This window comes from Molossus molossus, unplaced genomic scaffold, assembly GCF_014108415.1.
Source record: "Molossus molossus isolate mMolMol1 unplaced genomic scaffold, mMolMol1.p scaffold_m16_p_1, whole genome shotgun sequence".
Classification (NCBI taxonomy): Eukaryota; Metazoa; Chordata; class Mammalia; order Chiroptera; family Molossidae; genus Molossus; species Molossus molossus.
In genome coordinates this window covers 169260009-169281869 of record NW_023425344.1, presented here as the reverse complement: position 1 = coordinate 169281869, position 21861 = coordinate 169260009, and the positions used below count along the sequence as shown (strand labels likewise).

The 21861-nt window shown below is 36.6% G+C and overlaps 1 protein-coding gene across 1 annotated transcript in view; it reads left to right on the top strand.

The window, feature by feature from the left end:
• The window catches only part of MIPOL1 (mirror-image polydactyly 1), a 281045-nt gene that overhangs the window by 70577 nt on the left and 188607 nt on the right, over positions 1-21861 (top strand). The window contains exons 9-10 of the mRNA XM_036271182.1: positions 11852-11885; positions 12145-12315. Coding sequence (XP_036127075.1) covers positions 11852-11885; positions 12145-12315 — 205 coding nt within the window. The remainder of the gene's footprint in view (positions 1-11851; positions 11886-12144; positions 12316-21861) is intronic.

The following is a 21861-nucleotide window of genomic DNA, read 5'->3' as shown; positions in this document are numbered from 1 at the left end:
GACTGGGAATCAAACCAGTGACCTCTTGGTGCATGGGTTGATGCTCAACCACTGAGCCACACCAGCTGAGCTGGATTACTGAATTTTATAGTAAATCTTGAAATTGGATAATGCCAGTCATCTAATTTTGCTCATTTACTATAGAATTGTTTGGGCTACTTTCATACTTCTTTCCATGTACCTTTCAGAATTAGTTTGTAGCCCTGGCTGGGTAGCTCAGTTGGTTAGAGCATTGCCCCAATATGCTAATGTTTTGAAGGGTTTGATCTCCAGTCAGGGCACATACAAGAAGCAACCATTGAATGCATAAATAGGTAGAACAACAGTTCTCTCCTTCTCCTTCTAAACTCAATTTTAAAAATTGTTTCTATCTACAAAAACAACTGCTACATGTTTTTCAGCATCCTTTTCACAGTAGTACCTTTTTTCTTATTTCAGTAATGCTTCCATTATAACTTTAGAACTCGTCTTTGGGAATTGCAAGTGCTGTTAAATTCAGTTTATCAACTGCCACACAGTACTATATTTATATGTAATTTCTAACCATAAATTTTGTCACCTAGATTGATCACCAGTTGTATTCATGGAATTTGCTTCTAAATAGATTGTGTTTTTTAAAAATCAATCAAAAAAGGTAGCAAATCAGTTTTTTATACAATATCACAACTCTTTGAGGTATAGGTGATATTCATGTTTTATAGGTGAAAAGAATTCCGACTTGTTGACTACTAGCCCAAAGAATCAAAGTCAGTCAGTTACACATCAAAGGACTTGTGTATCTCGATTTACACAGGCAACACAAACTTAGTGTATCCAAAATAGAATTTATTCTTAAAACTATATCCTTCTTACTCACCTATCCTGATCAGTGGCACAACCATCTGCCTGCATATTCAAACCAAGACTTCTTTCTCAGACCCCAAGTAAATTGGATTCTTAGATTTGTTCACTCTGTCTCTTTAATTGATGTATATAAATTGAGCCTATCCTTCTCTAATTTTTTTTTATCCTCTGTTCTTATACTTTAATTTGTACATTCAGGATGTGCAGTTGTGAAAACGTGAAACACAGTTTATTCATGTATTAATATTTATGAATTATTGTATTATTTTTCATACAAACAACTGTAACCCTACTTTTGCCCCACCCTGTATATTTGCTGTAGTTTTTATTACATGGGTATTATTAGTATATTAAAATTAGGATACCTTAAGACAGAACCTTTTTCATTTTGTTCTTTGTAGCATTCATATTAAGGGAGAAATAGGGAAGGAATGAAGGGAAAATACTCAATCCCAAACCTTTTTTTTACATTAATTCCATTCAATAAATATTTATCGAATATATACCATGTGTCAGGCTCAGTTCTGTTTGCTCAGAATGCATAATTATAGTCCCAATTTAGGAAGAACATTAAGTAAATAATTACATAAATACTTAAAATAATATTAGCTGATATGGAGAATTATTGCTTCCTAGGAAAAGTTTATAGTCATCTCTTAATGAATTATAATCTAGGGGTACATGTGGGGAATCAGGAAAAACCCTAGATAAGAAGGAAGAATAACAGCAAAGATTGATACGTCAGCATAGTTTTAAATGGCACTATACAGGTTCTTTCGAGTTAGCTAAAGTCTGTAGGTTCTGAACTTTCAATGGTGCATTTAAACTAAATCCTTATTAGGATAAAACCAGTTTATAACTGAGCTTTGCTTGATGGAAAGCACATTTGGAGGCATTGAGTATAAGTTGAAATTATACATAAATTATTTCACATCTCTTTTTGTTTTAATTTTCTATTTTTTTATTTCTATAATCTTCAAATTCCTTGTCTTCTTTTTCCTCTTCTCTTTACCACTTCTGATCTCTTGGCATCTTTATGATTAATGTTTGTTTTGTTTTATTATTCTGCCACGTCTCTGCCTCCCCTTACCCCTTGAATGTACAGTGCTTTTTATTTTTTTATTTTTTACTTTTATCTAAAAATAGAAAAAAAAAACAGCCAAAAGGATTGAAGTTAAAATGGCTTACATATACATACTAATATAGATATGTTTACCTATGTATAGTCCTACTTTTGAGATCATGGCATATTTTTTTTATCCCTTTGTTATTGTTGGTGTATTATTTAACATATTAAGGATGGTACTATGTAAAAAATGAGACTGATAGAATAAAAACACACAATTCATAATTTTCTGATCACTAGTTCTTTAGCACGTGAGGTCAAAGTTTAGCTTCTTTCCATTGAGCAAGGTGAATGACTATAGGTTCAGAAAGTAAAGACACGAAAGACATGATATTGAGTGATTTGGGGATAAATCAAGAAATGTGACATTTCATGCATGGGTCTTTTCACTTAGAGTGCAAGGTTGTCAGTCAGAATTTGCATGGTATAGGAAATCAATTGAAACTTGAGCCCATGGACATTTACTTCAGCAAAATTCTTACTAATTATCATGACTATGTCTAGCCAAACTGTTGTAGGCATAATTTAGAGTTTACAAAAGGTTAAGATTCTTGTGTATAACCGTAGACTTCATATTAATGATATATAATTTAGCTTCTCAGCTATATCATATAATACTATTATTTTAAGTCTTTATTAAACCAGTAAAGCTTTATATGTTTTACATGCTGCTAATAAGCTGTAAACCTAAAAGTCATTTTATATAGGAAAAAAAAAAAGCCTTATATAGCTGTTTTATATTCTTTTTTAATAAAGGTCTATTTTTTTTGTCTAACTTTTGTTTTCTTTTATGTGATAAAGTAAGTGATATAGTTATTATAGGACTCAGTTTAAATTTCTGAAAACCACATTTTGTGATGATTAATCCTTAAATGGACATTGAACAATCCGGCTCAGAAAAATATGTCAAATATACTGAATTGGCACTTACAGTGTATTAACATCAAACATCTGGTCTCATTTTTCAATACTCTATATCAGGGATCCAGAAAGTAAGGACCTGTGGTACAAATTCAGCCTTCCACCTGTTTTCATAAATAAAGTTTTATTGGAAGGCAGTCACACCTGTTTCTGTATATATGACCTATGGATGTTTCTGTGCTACAAAGGCAGAGTTTAGTAGCTATGACAGAACATATGGCAAAGCCTGACGTGCTATCTGACCCTTTACTGAAAAAGTTTGCTGATCCTTGCTTTATCTAATCTAGTTGAGACTAAATTATAATATAGTTGATCTTTGATATCTGTGACAAGTATTATCTGAGACTTTTAAATGAATACCAGTAGTAGAGAAATGCAAGTATTGGCTTTTTTTTCTTCCCAAATTTATGTTTGTTTTGAAAGTTACTTTGTTTCTATGTAAACTTCAAATAACAAAATAATCATTTGTTCATTTTTATTAAAGTTTCCTTTTTCTCCAAATGACCATTTATTACTAACTTCAATTTTAAAGTATAATTGAGCAAAGCAAAGTTGAGATGTAATGCTAAGTGATTGACTTGGCTCACTCATACCCTGCATGTCAGACCTGGTGTATGTACCAAACATGATTCAAATTCATTCATCAGCAAAATGATAAATCACCATATGTTATGACTCTTAAGGGTAATCACATAAATTATTTATAGTCTAAATGCTAAATTCATGTGCCAAAGATTTAGTATAAACTTTGATAAGAAAATTGTATTTTAATTAAAAATAATTTTAGTTGTTTGTAGGGAATTTTAGTATTAGACTGCATACAATTTTCTTACCCATATTCTGTTGAAAGATGTTCATTTAAAACATTGACATGTTTCTGTTAAACCAATAATTCCTCACATTGAAGTGCCTGGGAAAAACTTGTAAGTATTACATAGGAATTCTATAAACTTTTTGTTGTGTTGATTATTTGGAATATACTTAATAGATAACCTATCTACACTGTTATTTTCTTCCTGATCATATGTAATTCTTTAAAACAGAAAAGGGAGATTTATAACCTTGAGAACTAAATTCTTTTTTCAAAAGTTGGCAGTAATCTACCAATCTGAATGTTCAATTTTAATGTATCTTTTTACATTTTAAATTATCAAGTTAAATAAATTAATTATGAAGTTTAAAATTTTAAGTTAAGGTTTTTTTCGGATTGTTTTTCACAGTTGCCATAATTAACTCTTAGTCAGATTTCATTGAAAAATGACAACATTAAAGTAAATATTTCTCACCATATATGCCTTTCTTTTTAAAATCATATTCACCCAACCAGTAACTGATGGTTGCATGCCACTGGTATTCTTCAAATGCTTTTACATGACCATAAATAACTGTAAAAATTTTATCATACTTTTCTACTGTTTTTTTTTAAATTTTATTTTTTACTTTTTCACATATCTCAGCTCTTTATTATTTTTTATTAATTTGTTTGTGTTACAGATGTTTCTCCTTTTTCCCCACTGACATCCTCTCCCCCAACCCCCACGCCCCATCCCCAGCTTTGTTGTCTATGTCCACTGTTCATGCATATATGCATATAAGTTTTGTGGTTTATCTCCCCCCCCACATCCCCTCCTCTGAAGCTTGTCAGTCTGTACCCCACCTCTATGTCTCTGGCTCAATTTTGTTCATCAGTTTATTTAGTTTATTATATTCTACAAATAAGTGAGATCATGTAATATTTGTCTTTCTCTGCTTGGCTTGTTTCACTTAGCATAATACTCTCCAGGTCCTTCTATGCCATCTCAAGGGATAAGAGATCTTTCTTTCTTACAACTGCACAGTATTCCATTGTGTACATGTACCATAGCTTTTTATCTACTAATCTACTGATGGACACTTGGGTTGTTTCCAGATCTTAGCTATTGTAAATAGTGCTGCTATGAGCATAGGGGTACATATATTCTTTCTGATTGGTGTTTCAGGTTTCTTAGGGTACATTCCTAGAAGTGGGATCACTGGGTCAAATCGCAGTTCAATTTGTAACTTTTTGAGGTAACACCGTAATGTTTTCCACAGTGGCTGTACCAGTCTGCATTCCCACCAGCAGTGTACTATAGTCCCCTTTTCTCCACACCCTCACCAACACTTGTTGTTTGATGATTTGTTGATGGCGGCCATTCGGACAGGTGTGAGGTGATACCTCATTGTTGTTTTAATTTGCATCTCTTTGATGATTAGTGATGCTGAGCATTTCTTCATATGTCTCTTGGTCATTTGTATGTCCTGTTTGGAGAGGTGTCTATTTAGGTCCTCTGCCCATTTTTTAATTGGATTCTTTGTCTTCCTTTTGTTGAGTTGTATGAGCACTCTATATATTTTGGAAATTAATTCCTTATCTGATGTATCATTGGCGATTATGGTCTCCCATATAGTGCGATCCCTTTCTGTTTTGATGGTTGTTTCTTTTGCTGTGCAGAAGCTTTTTAGTTTGATGTAATCCCATATTTTCATTTTTTCCTTTGTTTCTCTTGCCTTAGGTGTTGCATCAGTGAAAATTCTGTTGCATGTGATGTCTGAAATTTTGTTGCCTAAATTTTTTTTTGAATTTTTATGGATTCACGAGTTACATTTAAGTCTTTTATCCATTTTTAGTTTATTCTTGTGTATGGTGTAAGTTGGTGGTCTAGCTTCATTTTTTTTGCAAGTAGCTGTCCAATTTTCCAAACACTATTTATTGAAGAGACTGTCTTGACTCCACTGTATGCTCTTGCCACCTTTGTCAAATAGTAATGGAGCATAATGTCTTGGGTCAATTTCTGGGTTCTCTATTTTGTTCCATTGTTCTATCTGCCTGTTCTTGTGCCAGTACCAGTGGTACAGTGGCTTGATTACAGTGGCTTTGTAGTATAACCTGAAATCTGGTAATGTGATTCCTCCTACTTTGTTCTTCTTCTTCTTCTTTTTTTTTTCAAGATTGCTGTGGCTATTCGGGGTCTTTTGGTTCCATATAAACTTTTGGAGTGTTTGTTCTAGTTCTGTGAAATATGTCGTTGGTATTTTGATGGGGATTGCATTGAGTCTATATATTGCTTTAGGTAGTATAGACATTTTAATGATGTTAATTCTTCTAATCCATGAACAAGGTTTATGCTTCTACTTTTTTTTATATCTTCCTTAATTCTTTTTTCAATGACCTGTAGTTTTCTGTGAAGAGGTTTTTTACTTCTTTGGTTAAGTTTATTCCTAGGTATTTTAATTTTTTTGCTGCAATGGTAAATGGGATTTTTTTTTAGTTTCTCTTTCTGTGACTTTATTATTGGTTTATAAGAATACCATCAATTTCTTGATGTTAATTTTGTATCCTGCTACTTTGCCAAATTCATTTACTAAGTCTAGTAGATTTTTGATGGAGTCTTTGGGGTTTTCTATGTACAATATCATGTCATCTGCGAATAATGACAGTTTCACTTCCTCCTTTCCAATTTGGATGCCCTTTATTTTTTCATTCATGTCTAATTGCTGTGGTTAACACTTCCAGTATTATGTTAAATAAGAGTGGCGAAAGTGGGCATTATGTTGAGATACGATCCCTCTATTCCCACATTGCTGAGCGTTTTTATCAGAAATAGGTGCTGGATTTTGTCGAATTCTTTTTCAGTATCTACTGATATGATAATATGGTTTTTATCTTTTCTTTTGATTATGTAGTATATCACATTTATTGATTTGTGAATATTGTACCATCCTTGCATGTCTGGGACGAAACCCAATTGGTCATGATGAATAATTTTTTTGATGTATTGCTGGATTCGATTTGCTAATATTTTGTTAAGGATTTTGGCATCTGTGTTCATCAGGAATATTGGCTTGTAGTTTTCTTTGTTTGTAATGTCTTTATCCGGTTTTGGATTAGAATTATGCTGGCCTCATAAAATGAATTTGGAAGTTTCCCGTCTTCTTGGATTTTTTAGAATAGCTTGAGGAGAATCGGTATTAGATCTTCTTTGAATGTTTGGTAAAACTCCCCCATGAAGCCATCGGGCCTGGGCTTTTGTTTACTGGGAGTTTCTTAATTACATCTTCAATATCCTTTGTTGTTATCGGTCTGTTCAAGTTTTCTATCTCTTCCTGGTTCGATTTTGGGAGGCTGTGTGTTTCTAGAAATTTGTTCATTTCTCCTAGATTGTCCAATTTGTTGGTGTATAATTGTTCATAGTGTGTTTCAATGATCCTTTGTATTTCTGTGGTGTCAGTTGTTACTTCTCTTTCATTTCTGATTTTATTTATTTGGTTTCTCTCTTTTTGTTTCTTGGTGAGTCTGGCTAAAGGTCCATTGATCTTGTTTATCTTTTCAAAGAACCAGCTTTTTGTTTTATTGATCTTTTGAATTCATTTTAGTCTCTATGTCATTTATTTCTGCTCTGACCTTTACTATTTCCTTCCTCCTACCAGCTCTGAATTTTTTGTTTGTTTACTTTCTAGTTCTTTAAGTTGTAGGGTTAGAAAGTCAATTACGAATTATTCTTGTTTCTTGAGGTAGGCCTGTAGTGCTATGAATTTCCCTCTCAGGACAGCTTTCGCTGTGTCCTATAAATTTTGTGTTGTTGTGTGCTTGTTTTCATTGGTTTCCAGGAAGTTTATCATTTCTTCCTTGATCTCATTAGTAACCCATTTGTTGTTTAATAACATGTTATTTAACCTCCAAGTGTTCAAAAGTTTTTGTGTTTTTTTATTGTAATTGAGTTCTAGTTTCATGCCACTGTGATCTGAGAAAATGCTTGATATTATTTCAATTTTTTTGAATTTGTAGAGACTTGCTTTGTGTCCTAACATGTGGTCTGTCTTAGAGAATGACCTATGTGCATTTGAGAAGAATGTATTTTCTGCAGCTTTGGGGTTAAATGTTCTGTAAATATCAATGAAGTCCCACTGATCTAGTTTGTCTTGTAAGGACTCTATGTCCTTGTTAATTTTTTGTCTAGAAAATCTATCCAGTGGTGTCAGTGGCATGTTAAAGTCACCTACTATGATTGTGTTGCTATTGATCTCTCCCTTGAAGTCCTCCAGAAGTTTTTTAATATATTTTGGTGCTCCCATATTTGGTGCATTTATGTTTACCAGGGTTATATCCTCTTGTTGGTTTGATCCTTTTAATATTATGTAGTGACCTTCTCTGTGTCTTATTATAGCCCTTGTTTTGAAGTCTATCTTGTCAGTTAGGAGGATTGCTACACCAGCTTTTTTTCCATTTTCATTTGCTTGGAAAACTTTTTTTTCATCCCTTCACTTTCATCCTGTGTGAGTCTTTTGTTTTGAGGTGGGTCTCTTGTAGACAGTGTATATATGGGTTGTGTTTTTGTATCCAATCAGCTACCCTATGTCTCTTGATTGGAGCATTTCAGCCATTTACATTTAAGGTAATTATCGATAGATAGTTATTAGTTGCCATTTTAATTATGTGCCTGTGTTCCTCTCTCTCGCTCTTTTTCTCTGTTTCTTCTTCTTGTTACAACAGCTCCTTCAGCATTTCTTGCTGGGCTGGTTTGGTGGTGGTAAATTCCTTTAGTTTTTTTTTTTTTAATCCACGATGTTCTTTATTTCTTCTTCAATTTTGAATGATAGTCTTGCTGGATAGAGTAGTCATGGATTCAGATCCTTACCTTGCATTACTTTTTATACTTTATGCCACTCCCTTCTGGCCTGCAGCGTTTCTATTGAGAAATCAGCTGACAGTCTAATGGGAGCTCCCTTGTAGGTAACTTTCGTCTCTCTCTTGCTTCCTTTAAGATTCTGTATTTGTCTTTAATGTTTGCCATTTTTATTATGATGTGTCTAGCTGTGAGTCTTCTGGGGTTCATCTTGCGTGGGACTCTCTGTGTTTCCTGGACTTGTGTGACTTTTTCCTTCACTAGTTTATGGAAGATTTCTGCCATTATTTCTTCAAAGTCTCCATTCCTTTCTCTGATTCTTCTCCTTCCGGTATCCCTATAATGCAAATGTTGTTATGTTTTGTATTGTTCCACAGCTCCCTTGAACTTTCCTCCTGCTTTTTAAATTTTTTTTTCCATTTGCTGCTCTATTTGGGTGTTTTTCTCTACCTTGTCTTTTAAGTCGCTGATTTGGTCTTCCGCTTCTTCTAATCTACTACTGAACCCTTCTAAGGTATTTTTCATAACTGCTATGTCATTCTTTATTTCCTCTTGATTTTTATGCATAGCTTCTCCCTCTTTTTTTGAGCTGAAGTAGTTCCCAGTGAGCTCTTCATAATTCTTATTAAGTTGCTTGTAGTTCTCACCAAATTGAGCACCCTTAAAATCATTGCTTTGAATTTTTTATCTGACAATTTGTTGTCTTCCATTTCCTGTAGTTCCTTTTCTGGTGAATCCTCTTTTTCTTTCCTTTGGATGTTGTTTCTTTGTCTCCCCATTTTAGCCATCTGGTAGCTCTAGAACCGGTGAGGGATGTCTGGATGTGTAGGCAGCTCACTGTAGATCAAATATGGCTACTGTGCTTCCCATACTGTTTTGTTGCGTGTTGCCTCTTGCCTGCTGTGGATCCTGGAAGATTGACTACTGGGGGCTGGTATTGGTGTATCCTGGTAGGTGCTACTGCTGGATCACATGGGGCCCTCTGGAGCTGTGTTCCCAGCTGGTTGCTGGTGCCACCTGTAGCTGTATAGCTCAGTCCCTGTTGGAGCCACACTCCCTGCCCATAGCATGGACAACTGTGTTGCACAGGCCTCACTGGGGCCCTGGCTTGGCTCCCCATCGATTTTGTGGGCAGCTGGATTGTACATGCCCCATTGGAGCCCTTATTTCCTGCTGATCCCTTGGGGAGCCAGATCACACAGTTCCTTCTGGAGACCGGGCTCCTCACCTATCTTGTGGGCTGCTGGGTCACACAGGCCTCTGTGGAGCCCCAAGTTCTGCCGCTGGCAGCTAGGGGGTGCTGCTGCCCAGTGGGGCCTAGCTCCTGCTCAGCCTTTGCTGTAGTTTTTGGGGTTGGGTCTTGCTGCTGATGGGTGCTTCTGTTGCCTGGGGATGGATGTCTGCTCCCCAGCTTCTGTTGCTGGGGGTATATCTCAACTCTGATCAGGCTGCTACTGTGGGGGATGGTGCTGGGCTCCTGGCCATTTGCAGCTTCTGCAACAGGCACCTTAGCAGCTCCACTCCTGTGTACTGGTCTGTGTTGACACAGGGTGTCCACTGGTCCCATGGTGCCAGGTGCGCTGGTGGGCTTAGGTTGCTGGGCCCTAGCTGCTCCCACTGCCTCCTCCCAGGGAAGACCCGGGATCTTCCAAAATGTTGGGACCTCCCCGTGTTTCAGGGAGAAGCGCCCTGAAGAGCCGCTTACCGTGGTAGCCGGCTGCTCCCGTCCACAGCACAAGAACCTTCTGCTCCGGGTCTCTGTACTGCACGCGTGGTTGGTTGTCCACCTTCATGTCCACTCACTCTCTCTCTCTTACCTACTAGCTCACCCTCTCACACACTCACCCTCCCTCGGGTCCTGCCCACCGCCATCTTTTCTCAGCTCTTTTTTCAGCAATGCATCTCTGCTATGTTTTTTAATTGAGAGAAAAATAAGTGATTATCTTCACTGTTCTTGTAAAACAAGATTTTATGAAGCAGGATATTTAGAAACTGTTGATTTGTTTTGGGAGAAAAAAGAGAAACGATGAGGATGTTTGCCCTTTGTTGAAATCTGAATCTCAGTAGACACTAGTAGTTTGCGATGCAATCAGGTTTACTGCTTAAGTATGTGTAGAAAGTTTGGTTAAATACATATATATATATACACACACACACACATATATAACATATATATATGCACACACATATTATATATGTACATATATACATATGTATATATAAAACATATATATATATATATATATATATATATATATGTCTGTTAAAATGCAGTGTCCTAAATTTTATACTTTCCATCATGTAGCAACTTTATTGAACTGTAGACTTTGGAACAATTTTATAACAAATTTATTAAGTGTCTTCTATTATCTTTTTCTAGTATCCTTTTTTTGTGGTAAGTGTTAAATCATAGGAGCACAGAAATGGGGGGACCAGCAACTTAGATATCTAAACTTTTTAGTACAATTTTAAAATAATTGAGGCCATTTCTAAAATCTACATCATTTTACTGATACCCTTTATAGATTTTCATTTAATTTATCCAATTTAGTGGTTGCCTAAATTATATTATAGATATTTTCTAAGCTATGTCATTTAAACTTTTTTTTTCCTTTACTGCATTTCTTCAGTTCCCAAAATCAACAGTCATTTCTGTAAGCACTGTGTCTCTTATAAGACAATGTGAATTTTCGAGGGGACCCAATTTGCCTTCTTTGTCCCTAATTGAATAATTCTATATATGTAATGAAAAAGAGAAAATAGCAATAGTCTTCTAAAAATGTAGTTCAGTTTTGGTCAGCTCTTCTATATAATATATTTGTTTTACCAAATAGGTGGCAGCAGGAGATTTCCAAGTCAAATTCAAGGTTATTATATGTCATTGCTTTCGAGGTAACATAGTTAACATTTGTAATAAAAATACTTGCCTTGTTTTATTTGTGATGATGTCCAAAAAACAGAGGAATTACAGTTTCTGGTAAGAATTGAAAGTCCAGGAATAAATACAATGATGAGAATGAGTGCTTCTATCACTGGGGAACTTTCTTCATCTAAGCACATATGAACAATTGATCCTTGTAGTCATATATAGCAGTAAACATTAATAACTTAACAGTCTGAAGTCAGCACAGAAGATATGGAGCATTATTGAAAGATGGAGTCGAGCAGGTGGCACTTTAATATGTTCAGTGTCATGGTTGACTCTAAAGACTAGTCGAATGAAATTACTTGAGGTTCTAAAGATTTAAAAAGCGAACTCATTTTGCTGCACTAAGGAAATGCTACTGATCAGGCTTTCTGTGTCCCTTTTTTCTAGGCTAGAAAATATTAACCCTGAAGAAAATGACATGGTAAGCCATTCTCTGAGGAGATTTCTTGATGTCAGTCTTATATCTTAGAGGCTTAAGTTCAATTGAGTGGGTTTCAAGAACTAAGATGTGGGGAAAAGAAGAATTGACACACTAATAATGTACATCTTTGCTGCAATATGAAAATTCAATAACTTCACTCAGTCAATTTACAATTCACATGTGCCTATTAATTAAAACCCTATATTAAATAAAATATATTAAAACTTCATGTCTGACTAACATATAATGGTGTTGGTAGACATTACAGGAATTACTGAACAGAATAAACAATGCAGACACAGGGATAGCTATTGAGGAGAATGGAGCTGTAATTGTGGATAGAATCTACAAGACCAAGGCACGTAAAAAGAGAATAACTGCGGAAGAAATGAATGCAGTGATAGAAGAACGGGATGCCGCTTTGTCTCAGGTAACTGCATGTATCTGTAAAAGCACACACCTACCATTTTCCCCTCCTTTACCATTAAAAATGACTCCCCCCCATGTAGTCTTAATTCAAATCCGTTATTACCATATAATTAATGTCACAATGGTAGATATATTAAAAATAATCACATTTTTTATTATAGCATTCTTCAAATACATGCATCCTCATTTCTTAATAAGCTGTTAGCTTGTTATAAAATATGATTATGTTCCTTAATGTAATCACTCGGACATTAGACTTCTTATTTGAGTCGCAATTTTGTGAGAGCTAAGATTATGTCTTTATTACTCTTTTATTCCCAGTGCCTAATTCAGGGCCTTTTAGTAAATATTGATAAATGAATCAGATTCTTAGTGTATTCCTTTCTGAGCATGACTTACACCTCCCTGCTCTAGCTGAAGCCTGATTACCTCCCAGAGGTCCTGCTTCCACTGCAGTCCCCTCAAGTAGTGCTTGTGTCCCCTCCCATGGCATCATTCCAGGGTACACGGAGGCTTGTTCCTCATTAGTGCTTTTAGATCATTGTGCGTTTGCCTCTCTAAACACCTCCAGCTCTGAGGCTCTTGCATCAGATTGTACCATCCAGCACATACTCCTGCTGCACTCACGTACACACGCCGACGTCTCCTCCCTCGTTTCTTAAAGAGTTTAGGATCTCTTTGTCCCGTTCGTCAGCCTACTTCTGCCAGGATTCTTGATGTTTTCAGTATTCCAGCCTCTCATCTTGAATTTCTCTCTTCCAGTCATCATGTCTTCTGCATGACTTCCGCCATCCACCCCATGGTCACATCCTGTCCTTGGTCATTACCAGTCTCGGTTGGAGGCATCCCACTTTCAGAACACCACTTACTATCTTTTTTCCAGCTCATTCTCGAACTCTGACTCTAGCAAATTTTCAACTATACTGGCACCTGTTTCTATTGATCTCCCCCCTCCCCCATTTTTCTATCCCTCAAGCTTCTCATGTCCTCGCTTCCCTCTGTCTGGCTTAGACTTCACGGCTCACTATAATTATCACTAACTTGAATATAATACGACCTTAGTCCTCTTGGCCCTCTCTTCCTTTGTCCTACTCACCCAGCAAAGCCTAAGTCTTATAAATTTAACTTTCTTCCTGTCCTACACCTTCACACATTTATATGGCAGGACAATATGACATAAATTTGCCAACTGAACTTACCTTCAATTTATGACCACTGTCTTCAAGTTGGCTCTTAGTGGTACCTGACAGTCTCCTTGCTTTTTGTTAGTCCATTCACTCTTCTCTTTAGCAGACTATTTTATCTCTTCTTCCTTCTCAGATATCTTCCCTCTCCTTCCAAATGGAAAAAGAACTCTGCTTGCCCCCACCATTGTATCCACCGGCCTGCCTGCATTTGCATCCATATGCTCTCACTGTCCTAATGTATTTCTTTGTTTACTACATGCCTCTATTTAAGGGCAGCCTCTAGTTCTACATTTTTTGCTGCTTAAGGTTATCACCTAACCAGCTATCCCTATTCTCTCCTACTTCATAAAATGTTTCCTGTTAGTTCATTTCTGTCACTGTGTAAAATGTTTTAGTATCTTCCGTGGATACTTCCATGGGGGATGGAAGTCTCGGTCTACTTGAAGTTCACCTCAGCACTGTTTTCCTTCGCCAGCTGACAGCTGCACGGTCACTCCTGTCTTCTCGCGTTTGTCTCCGCAACATTGTAAAACGGTGGAAAACTCCATTACTCTTTTCAGAGATGCTAGGATTTAGCATTTTAACTTTAAGCCCCAGACAGGTTTGGGATTGAGCAAATGATCTGAGGTGGAAACAATTCTCAAATCTCCTATGTTGTCACTTCAGTCCAGTCTACCAGCCAAAAGCTGAGAATTTCTGTGTCCTCCCATAGGAGCCCTCTGTGTGGCCAAAGCCTGCGTTCTCTGCCCTGGCCCATGCCTTCAGCCTTTAAAACTCAGGGGGAGGCCTGGCTAGTTTTTTCAGCGGTTAGAGCATCAGCCCGCATACCGGAGAGTCCCGGGTTCATTTCCCGTTAAGGGCACAGACCTCGGTTGCAGTTTGTCCCTGGCTCCGGTTGGGGTCATGTGGGTGGCAACCAGTCTCTGTGTCTCTCACATCGATGTTTCTCTCTCTCTCCCTCCCACTCTATCTGAAGATAAATGCAAAAAGTGTCCTCGGGTGAGGATTAAAAATAATAATAATAATAATAAATAAAACTCAGGGATTGTAGATCTTCAAATCACCTCTCTCCCTTGAACCCCTCTGCAAAGCTTAGTCACTCTGGTCATTGCTGCAGCAGCAGCAGCCTTCGAGGATCTTTTAATTTATCTGGCCTTTCTTGTTCTTGACTGGAGCACTGTTCTCCCACAAATGATTTCATCCTTTCTACACGTGGAGATCTGACATTTATCTTCAGAGTAGAACTGAAAAAAGTCCTTAAACTTTTGAGACACACACTGTTTTTACTATTTTGTTCTCCACCAAGTGTATTCAATCTTGGATCATTCGATACGTTGTTGAAAGGATAGCCAAACTATTTCTGTGTGCTTGGAAGTAATTATTGTATAAAGTCAAACATTTGATATTTTTCACCATTTATTTTTTAAGTTAACTAGAAACAAACACAAAGAGCCTAATTAAATATCACTTGCTATTCACTCCTTTTTCTTTTCTTTGCCCACCGCCTTTCATATAATAAAATATAAAGAAATTGTTACTTGGTAATATTTACCAGTATGTCTTTATTTATAAGTAGTCATTATCTCTCACTATAATATATTTATTATCTGTCACTGCATGTATCTGTTATGTTTTATGGAGAGGAGGTTCTTTTTTATTTTAATTATTTTAATTTACGTATTTGTGATTATAGTTTTTATGTCATAATCATTATAAACATAAGCTTTATCATTACTGTCTTATAGTTCTGAATGAAAACTTTTTCACGTCAAGTTTTAAATATAAACCTTTTTATTTTGGAATAGTTTTAGATTTATAGAAATGTTTCAAAGATAGCACAGTATAGAGTATCCACAGACCTTTCACCCTGGTTAGGTTTTCTGATTTTGCCATCTCACATTAGTGGGGCACGTTTGTCAAAATTAGGAAGCCCACATTGATACCTTACTGCTAACTCCAGACGTTGTTCAGCTTTTCCCACTTTTCCATTAAAGTTCTTCTGTCCCGAGGTTCATTTCAGGAAACCGCATCGAGTTTAGTTGTCACGTCTCCCCAGTCTCCTGTTTTTTTCCCCTATGACCTTGAAAGCCTGCAGGATACTCATCAAATACTTTGTGAATTGACTATGAATTTGGGTTCATCTGAAGTTGTTCTTAGTATTAGTATTAGTCTGAGATTTTTGAGTTTTTGGAAAGATTATCACAGAAATTTTACCTTAATTTTAAAACTGTTATTTAGCATCAGATACTTTCTGATTATACTACGTCTTCTGTATAGTGCCAGGATAACTTTATTAGTCCCATGCTGTATAGCTACTGGAAACCTTCAAATTTTGAGATAATTTATTAATTTTGATATATTTATTAACTTTCTTTTTCAACTCAACTTAAAATCATTTATATAATGGCTTTGTTAAAATCTTACCTTTTTTAGATGAACCCTTATACTTTTATTTATTTGAATTCTTCTATATCTGCTCAGCCAGTATGGCTCAATGGTTGAGTGTCAAGCCATGCACCAAGAAGTCGGCGGTTCGATTCCTGGTCAGGGCACATGCCCAGGTTGTGGGCCAGATCCCCAGTGGGGGGCATGCAGGAGGGGGCCAGTTGATGTTCTCTTTCATCAATGATTCTATCTCTCTCTCCCTCTCTCTTCTTCTCTCTCTAAAAATCAATAAAGGAAAAGAAAGAAAAAGACAACACTAATTCTTCTGTATCTTTTTCTGTTTCAAAGGGAAAATTGAAAGCCTTAAAGTCTTTTATAGCATAAATTGAAATTTTTATAATTAGCATTTGTTTAAGGAATTGTCTTACCATCTCACATTTGTTTTTTCTCATATATATATATATATATATATATATATATATATATATTGCCCATTAATGCTTGCATATTCTATTCAAATTTTAGAAATACCTATAATTAGAGGATAAAGCCAGAAACTTTTTCTTTCAGTATTTTTTCTGGGATCATAAATTTCATAGGACCCTAGAAGCTATCTAGTTAAACTACCCACTAAATTGAGCAATTTTATCTGTGACTAATTTTCTATTTAGCCAGATATACATTTCCTCTTAACGTCTAGTCATTGGTACAGGTATTGACCTCAGAGCGTTTGACTGATAAATTATATTGCTTCAGATATATTCAAACATCTTTGTGACCAATAATGTCCTAAATCATACAGGCTAGTCTTAGAGACACAGAATCATAGAACTAACCAGGTTTGGCAATTTATTAGCTTTTAGAGCTGACCTTATTGTGAGCTACAGTAATTCAGATAACCATTTGTATTAGGCTGGGTTAGCCAGCAAAACGAAACCAATGGGAGATAGAGATTTACTATAAGGAGTTGGTTCATGCGATTATGGAGGCTGAGAAGTCCAAAATCTGCAGTAGGCAAGCTGAATACCCAAGAGAATCAATGTTGTATTTCCATTCTGAGCCTGAGGTCTGAGAACCAGGAGAGCCAATGATGTAAGTTCTAGTCAAAGTCTGAAGGCGAGAGAAGATCCGGTATCGCAATTTAAACACAGCCAGAGAGAAGAAATTCTGTTTTAGTCTTTTATTTATTCAGGCCTCCAGTGGATTGTATGAGACCCACCCACATTGGAGAGGGAAATGTTTTACTCAGTCTACTGATTCAAATGTTAATCTCATCCATAAACATCATTACAGACACCCAGAAATAATGTTTAATCAGATATATGGGCATCCTATGGCCCAGTCAAATTTCACATAAAATTGACCATCTCACTATTCCTAAGAGTTCTGGCTAAATTAGGCTAGTTTTGATTTGCAAGGATATATATAGATGGGCAGGGCCTAGCAGCAGGAGGCTTTGGACCTTATCAGTCCTTATAGTGATAAGGTATTATAGAGATTTTCATTGATTTGACTGGTATCCCTGCATAGGTGAGGAGCCCAACCCTTGAGAGCTTAATTAAATTAGGTATGGGGTTGAGATTGGGATACGGACTTCAGCCAAATGGGCCAGGGGTACTGGTAAAATAAAACATGTTTGAAACACTGGAGCAGAAACTTGCAATACAGGAGGAATGAAGGAAGAAAGTGGTAAATTTTTGCCCAGCCAGTGAGGCTCAGTAGATTGAGTGTCATCCCATGGACTGAGAAGTCCCAGCTTGATTCCTGGTCAGGACACATGCCCAGGTTGCAGGCTCAATCTCCAGAAGGGGGCGTGCAGGTGGCTGCCGATCAATGTTTCTGTCTCACATCCATGTTTCTATCTTTCTCCCTTCCTCTGTCTCTGAAAAATCAATAAAAGCATACATTAAAAAAAAAAGGAAGTGGCAAATTTTATTTGCACATGGGTGTTTGGAATGTACTCCAGGAATAATGAATAATATGATTACAGCTCTTGAACTAATTTTATTCTCACCAACTGATAAGGATGGGACTTGGATTGGATTGCCAGACTTGATCATGATCAGTTCATGAACTATATGAAAAGGAGCTTGCAAGGTAAACATTTTTAGGATCAGAACACAGGCAGGCAAGAGCAGAAACCAGCACTATTTTCTCTTTCCCAGGGTAAACAGCCTCGTATCCTTTAACCTTTTCCTGGGTTTCCTTTTACTTTGTTTTCTTCTAGATGTTAATTTTCCTTTATTGGTCTATCAAAGCTGAATTAGTGATTATAAATTTCTATTACTTGAACACCATGCAGAGAATCTTCACTCATTTATTTGACTCATTTTTGGAAATCAGTCATTCCGAATACCAAAATTTAATATCAGCCCTTTTAATTTGTACACTTTTGTTTATTATTTTTGTTGTTGAACTATTTCTACAATATTTAAATGCCTTATTTAAACAAAATATAAGTAGTACCCTTTTAAAAAAAATAATTTAGTTTGTTTTTGTCAAATGCTATAATGAAAACTCTAGATCCTGAGGTCCTTCAGGTCTAGCGTTGACAAATACAAAAAGCATGGAAGGAACAATGGGTAATCATCAGGAAAATTTTAAAAATTCAGGTTAGAGTTTCACTAGTTAGGTTTCTTCTTCTCTATAGCTTACAAGCTATACCAAACACTAACCTCCAGCTCCAGCAATATGAAACATAAACCAAAAAGAGGAAAATGTGAATCCAGTCCAGTACTATAATGAAGAAAATTTTAGGTAGACAACTAAGCAATGCACAGAAAGTACAGTTGGTCTGTTACTTTATGTCTCTTTCTGACTTTAAACATGTTTTCTCCCCCACTGGAACATGCTTCCACTCTACTTGTTGATCATTTGTCTGCTACTACTTCAAGTCTAATTCAATCTCTTCCATAAAGGTCTCTCACATGAAACAATATTGAGAAATATCTTCCTTGTGCCCACATTTTACCTTATCTCCTGTTACAGTACTTGTCACACTGCATTACAGCTAATTGATTTTATGTTTGTCTACCCTACTAGCATGGAGATAGGTACTATTTTTTCTTAAAAAAATTTTTTTTTCTTAATTGATATTTTAGAGAGAGAGGAAGGGAGAGGGAGAGAGAGGTAGAATCACCGATGAAAGAGAACATTGATTGGCTGCCTCCTGCATGCCCCCACTGGGGATCTGGCCCACAATCTGGGCATGTGCCCTGACTGGGAATCGAACCAGCGACCTCTTGGTGCATGGGTCGAGGCTCGACCACTGAGCCACACTGGCCAGGCTGTTTTTTCTTGATCTATGTAAATCACAATCCTTAGGGCTTTATAGGCACTTAATATATTTTTGTTGAATTAATGAACTGATGAGCTTAGCTAATTTTAAATCTATTTCAAGATATGCTGAACTAAAATAAATTAGTGAAACATTCATTCAATTACATTTTATTGATACCTATTATGTGCCTTGCATTGGGAATTTGGCATTGATCCAGGTACAGAAAGTTCTTATTCTTATGGAACTTATTTTTTTTTAATGGAAATATAGTGAACAAGCAAATGAATAAAGGTAATGATGTGGTGAAAATTAAAAGGTAACTATAACTGGTAGTTGGGTTGTCACTTTAAATTGGGTGACCAAGGCAGACTTCTTTGTCAATGTGAATAATTGAATTGAACTTGAAAGAGGAGGAGGATCCAGCCACGAAAAGAACTATGGAAAAGATTAACAATGCCCTCAGAGAGCGAACATGCTTACTGTGTTAAGGCACTAATATAAATGTATCAAGCTTAAATGTGATTGAAGTATGCTGAGCAAGGAAGATAGTAGCAAGTGATGAAGGAGAAGTAAAAGCAGACAAAACTGTGGTCTAATAGAACATGGTAGGGAGTAAAAATTATAACAAAATGCAGAAGATATTGAAGGAGAAAGGCTATAGAAATTGTCTAAGCAAAAAATGGAACCAGTAGTGGCTCAGAGAAGCAAGTAGAGAGTTAGGAAGATTTGGGAAGTATTTCGACAGTACAATGAGCAGACTGTGAAGACAGATTGGATTTGGGCATAAAGCAGTGGGAAGAATTAAGACTGAGTCCTATATTGTGATGGGCAAGGTTTTTTTGGGGAGATCAACATATTTTTGGAGGCAAATGATAGTTTCTCTTAGATATGGTATATTTTAGGTGATTCTTAAAAATTCAAATGGAAATATTGAGCAGGAATTTGGTTACTGCAGCCATTAGCATATAGATAATTAAATCTGTAGGAGTAGATGAAAATAAGGAAAGATCATGAGAAAGAAGAGGGCCTAGGACCAAGTTCTATAATGTGCCAACGTTTAGCAGTTGGACAAAGTAGAAAGGGTCCACCCAGGAGACTGGAAAGGATGGCAAATGAGGTTAGAGGAAACTGAAGAGAGTATGGTATCATTGAGGGCAAGAGAAGATGTTTGCAAAAGATGAAAGTGATCGCTTCCTTTGAATGGTGTTGAGAGGTCAAGCAGTGTGAAGATGGAATACAGTCAGCCATCTGTATCTGCTGGTTCCTCACTGGTGGTTTCAAAAAACCAGAATGAAAAATATTTGAAAAAATGTTACATTGTGCCTGGCTGGTGTGGCTCAGTGGTTGCGCATCAACCCATACACCAAGAGGTCGCCAGTCCAATTCCCAGTCAGGATACATGCCCAGATTGTGGGCCCAACCCCAGTGGGGGGCATGCAGGAGGCAGCCAATCGATGTTCTCTCCTATTGATGTTTTCATCTCTCTCTACCTCTTCCTTCTTCTCTCTCTAAAATCAATAAAGAAAAAAAAAAACTTGTTTTTAAAGTTACCTTGTTGCTGATGGGTACTATGTAGTTAGGCCTATGATGATTGGGTTTGTGCTAAAGAGGTAGGCTTTTTTATTCTCTAAACAATACAGTACAACAACTATTTACATAGCATTTACATTGTATTAGGTAGTATAAGTAATCTAGAGATCACTTAAAGTATACAGGAGGGTGGTGTGTAGGTTACATGCAATACTATACTATTTTATATAAGAGACTTGAACATCTGAGGATTTTGGTATCCACGGGGTTCCTGGAACCAATCTGCAGATACCGAGGAAGGACTGCAGGTACTTTTAGATTTGATCAAGTGGAAGACATTAAGGGCTTTGACAAGAGTTTTGTCCAGGATAGAGGCCACACTGGAGTAGTTTGAGGAGAGAATGTAAAGTGAAAAAGTGAAGACAGTGAATGTTTACAAACTTCTTCCCCTGTGATGGAGGTAGAGATTTTGGCAGTAGATGGAGAGGGGGCTTATGGTGTCATGGAAGGAGTTTTATTTCTTATTTTAATGGGAGATTCTAGAACATGTAGTTGGTACATTGATGGAAATGAACCAGGAAAGAAGGAAAGTTGATCTTAAGGGAGAGAAAAGATCATTGCAGTAGAAAAATCGTGGAGCAGATGAGAAGATTGAGAAGGGATAGGATCTAGACCATAAGTGGAAGGGTTGTCTTTTGCTACAAATGGAAACTACTTTCATTGTAACAGGGATACAGAAAACTTGGGGGGGGGGTGCACATGCTGGTGAGGCGAGGAACATGAGGGGCGGAGTCCATCCTTTTCTCAGTGAAATGTTAGGTTGATTCAGATTCTTAGTATAATGAGTCACTGGATCATTCTGAAGATTTATAAAGAGGAGGTGGTTTGAAATTATTGTCTTGGATTATGTGTAAATGTACATAACTAGAAAAACATAGGAGTGCCAGGCAGAGCAGAATGCCTGTTTGAGAACTAGGGTAATGGATTTAAAGTGAAACCTGTCGGGAAAGATGCATGACATTTCTTCCAGCAACATCCAGATCTTGAATGTAGTGTGATGTCCTACATTTTTTATTCTAACTTGGGTTGGCGTTTTGATGGGCAAAGGGCTAGGAAGTTGTGGGCCACGGACTGCCTCTTGCATAAAGAGGAAGAGGAGTGATGA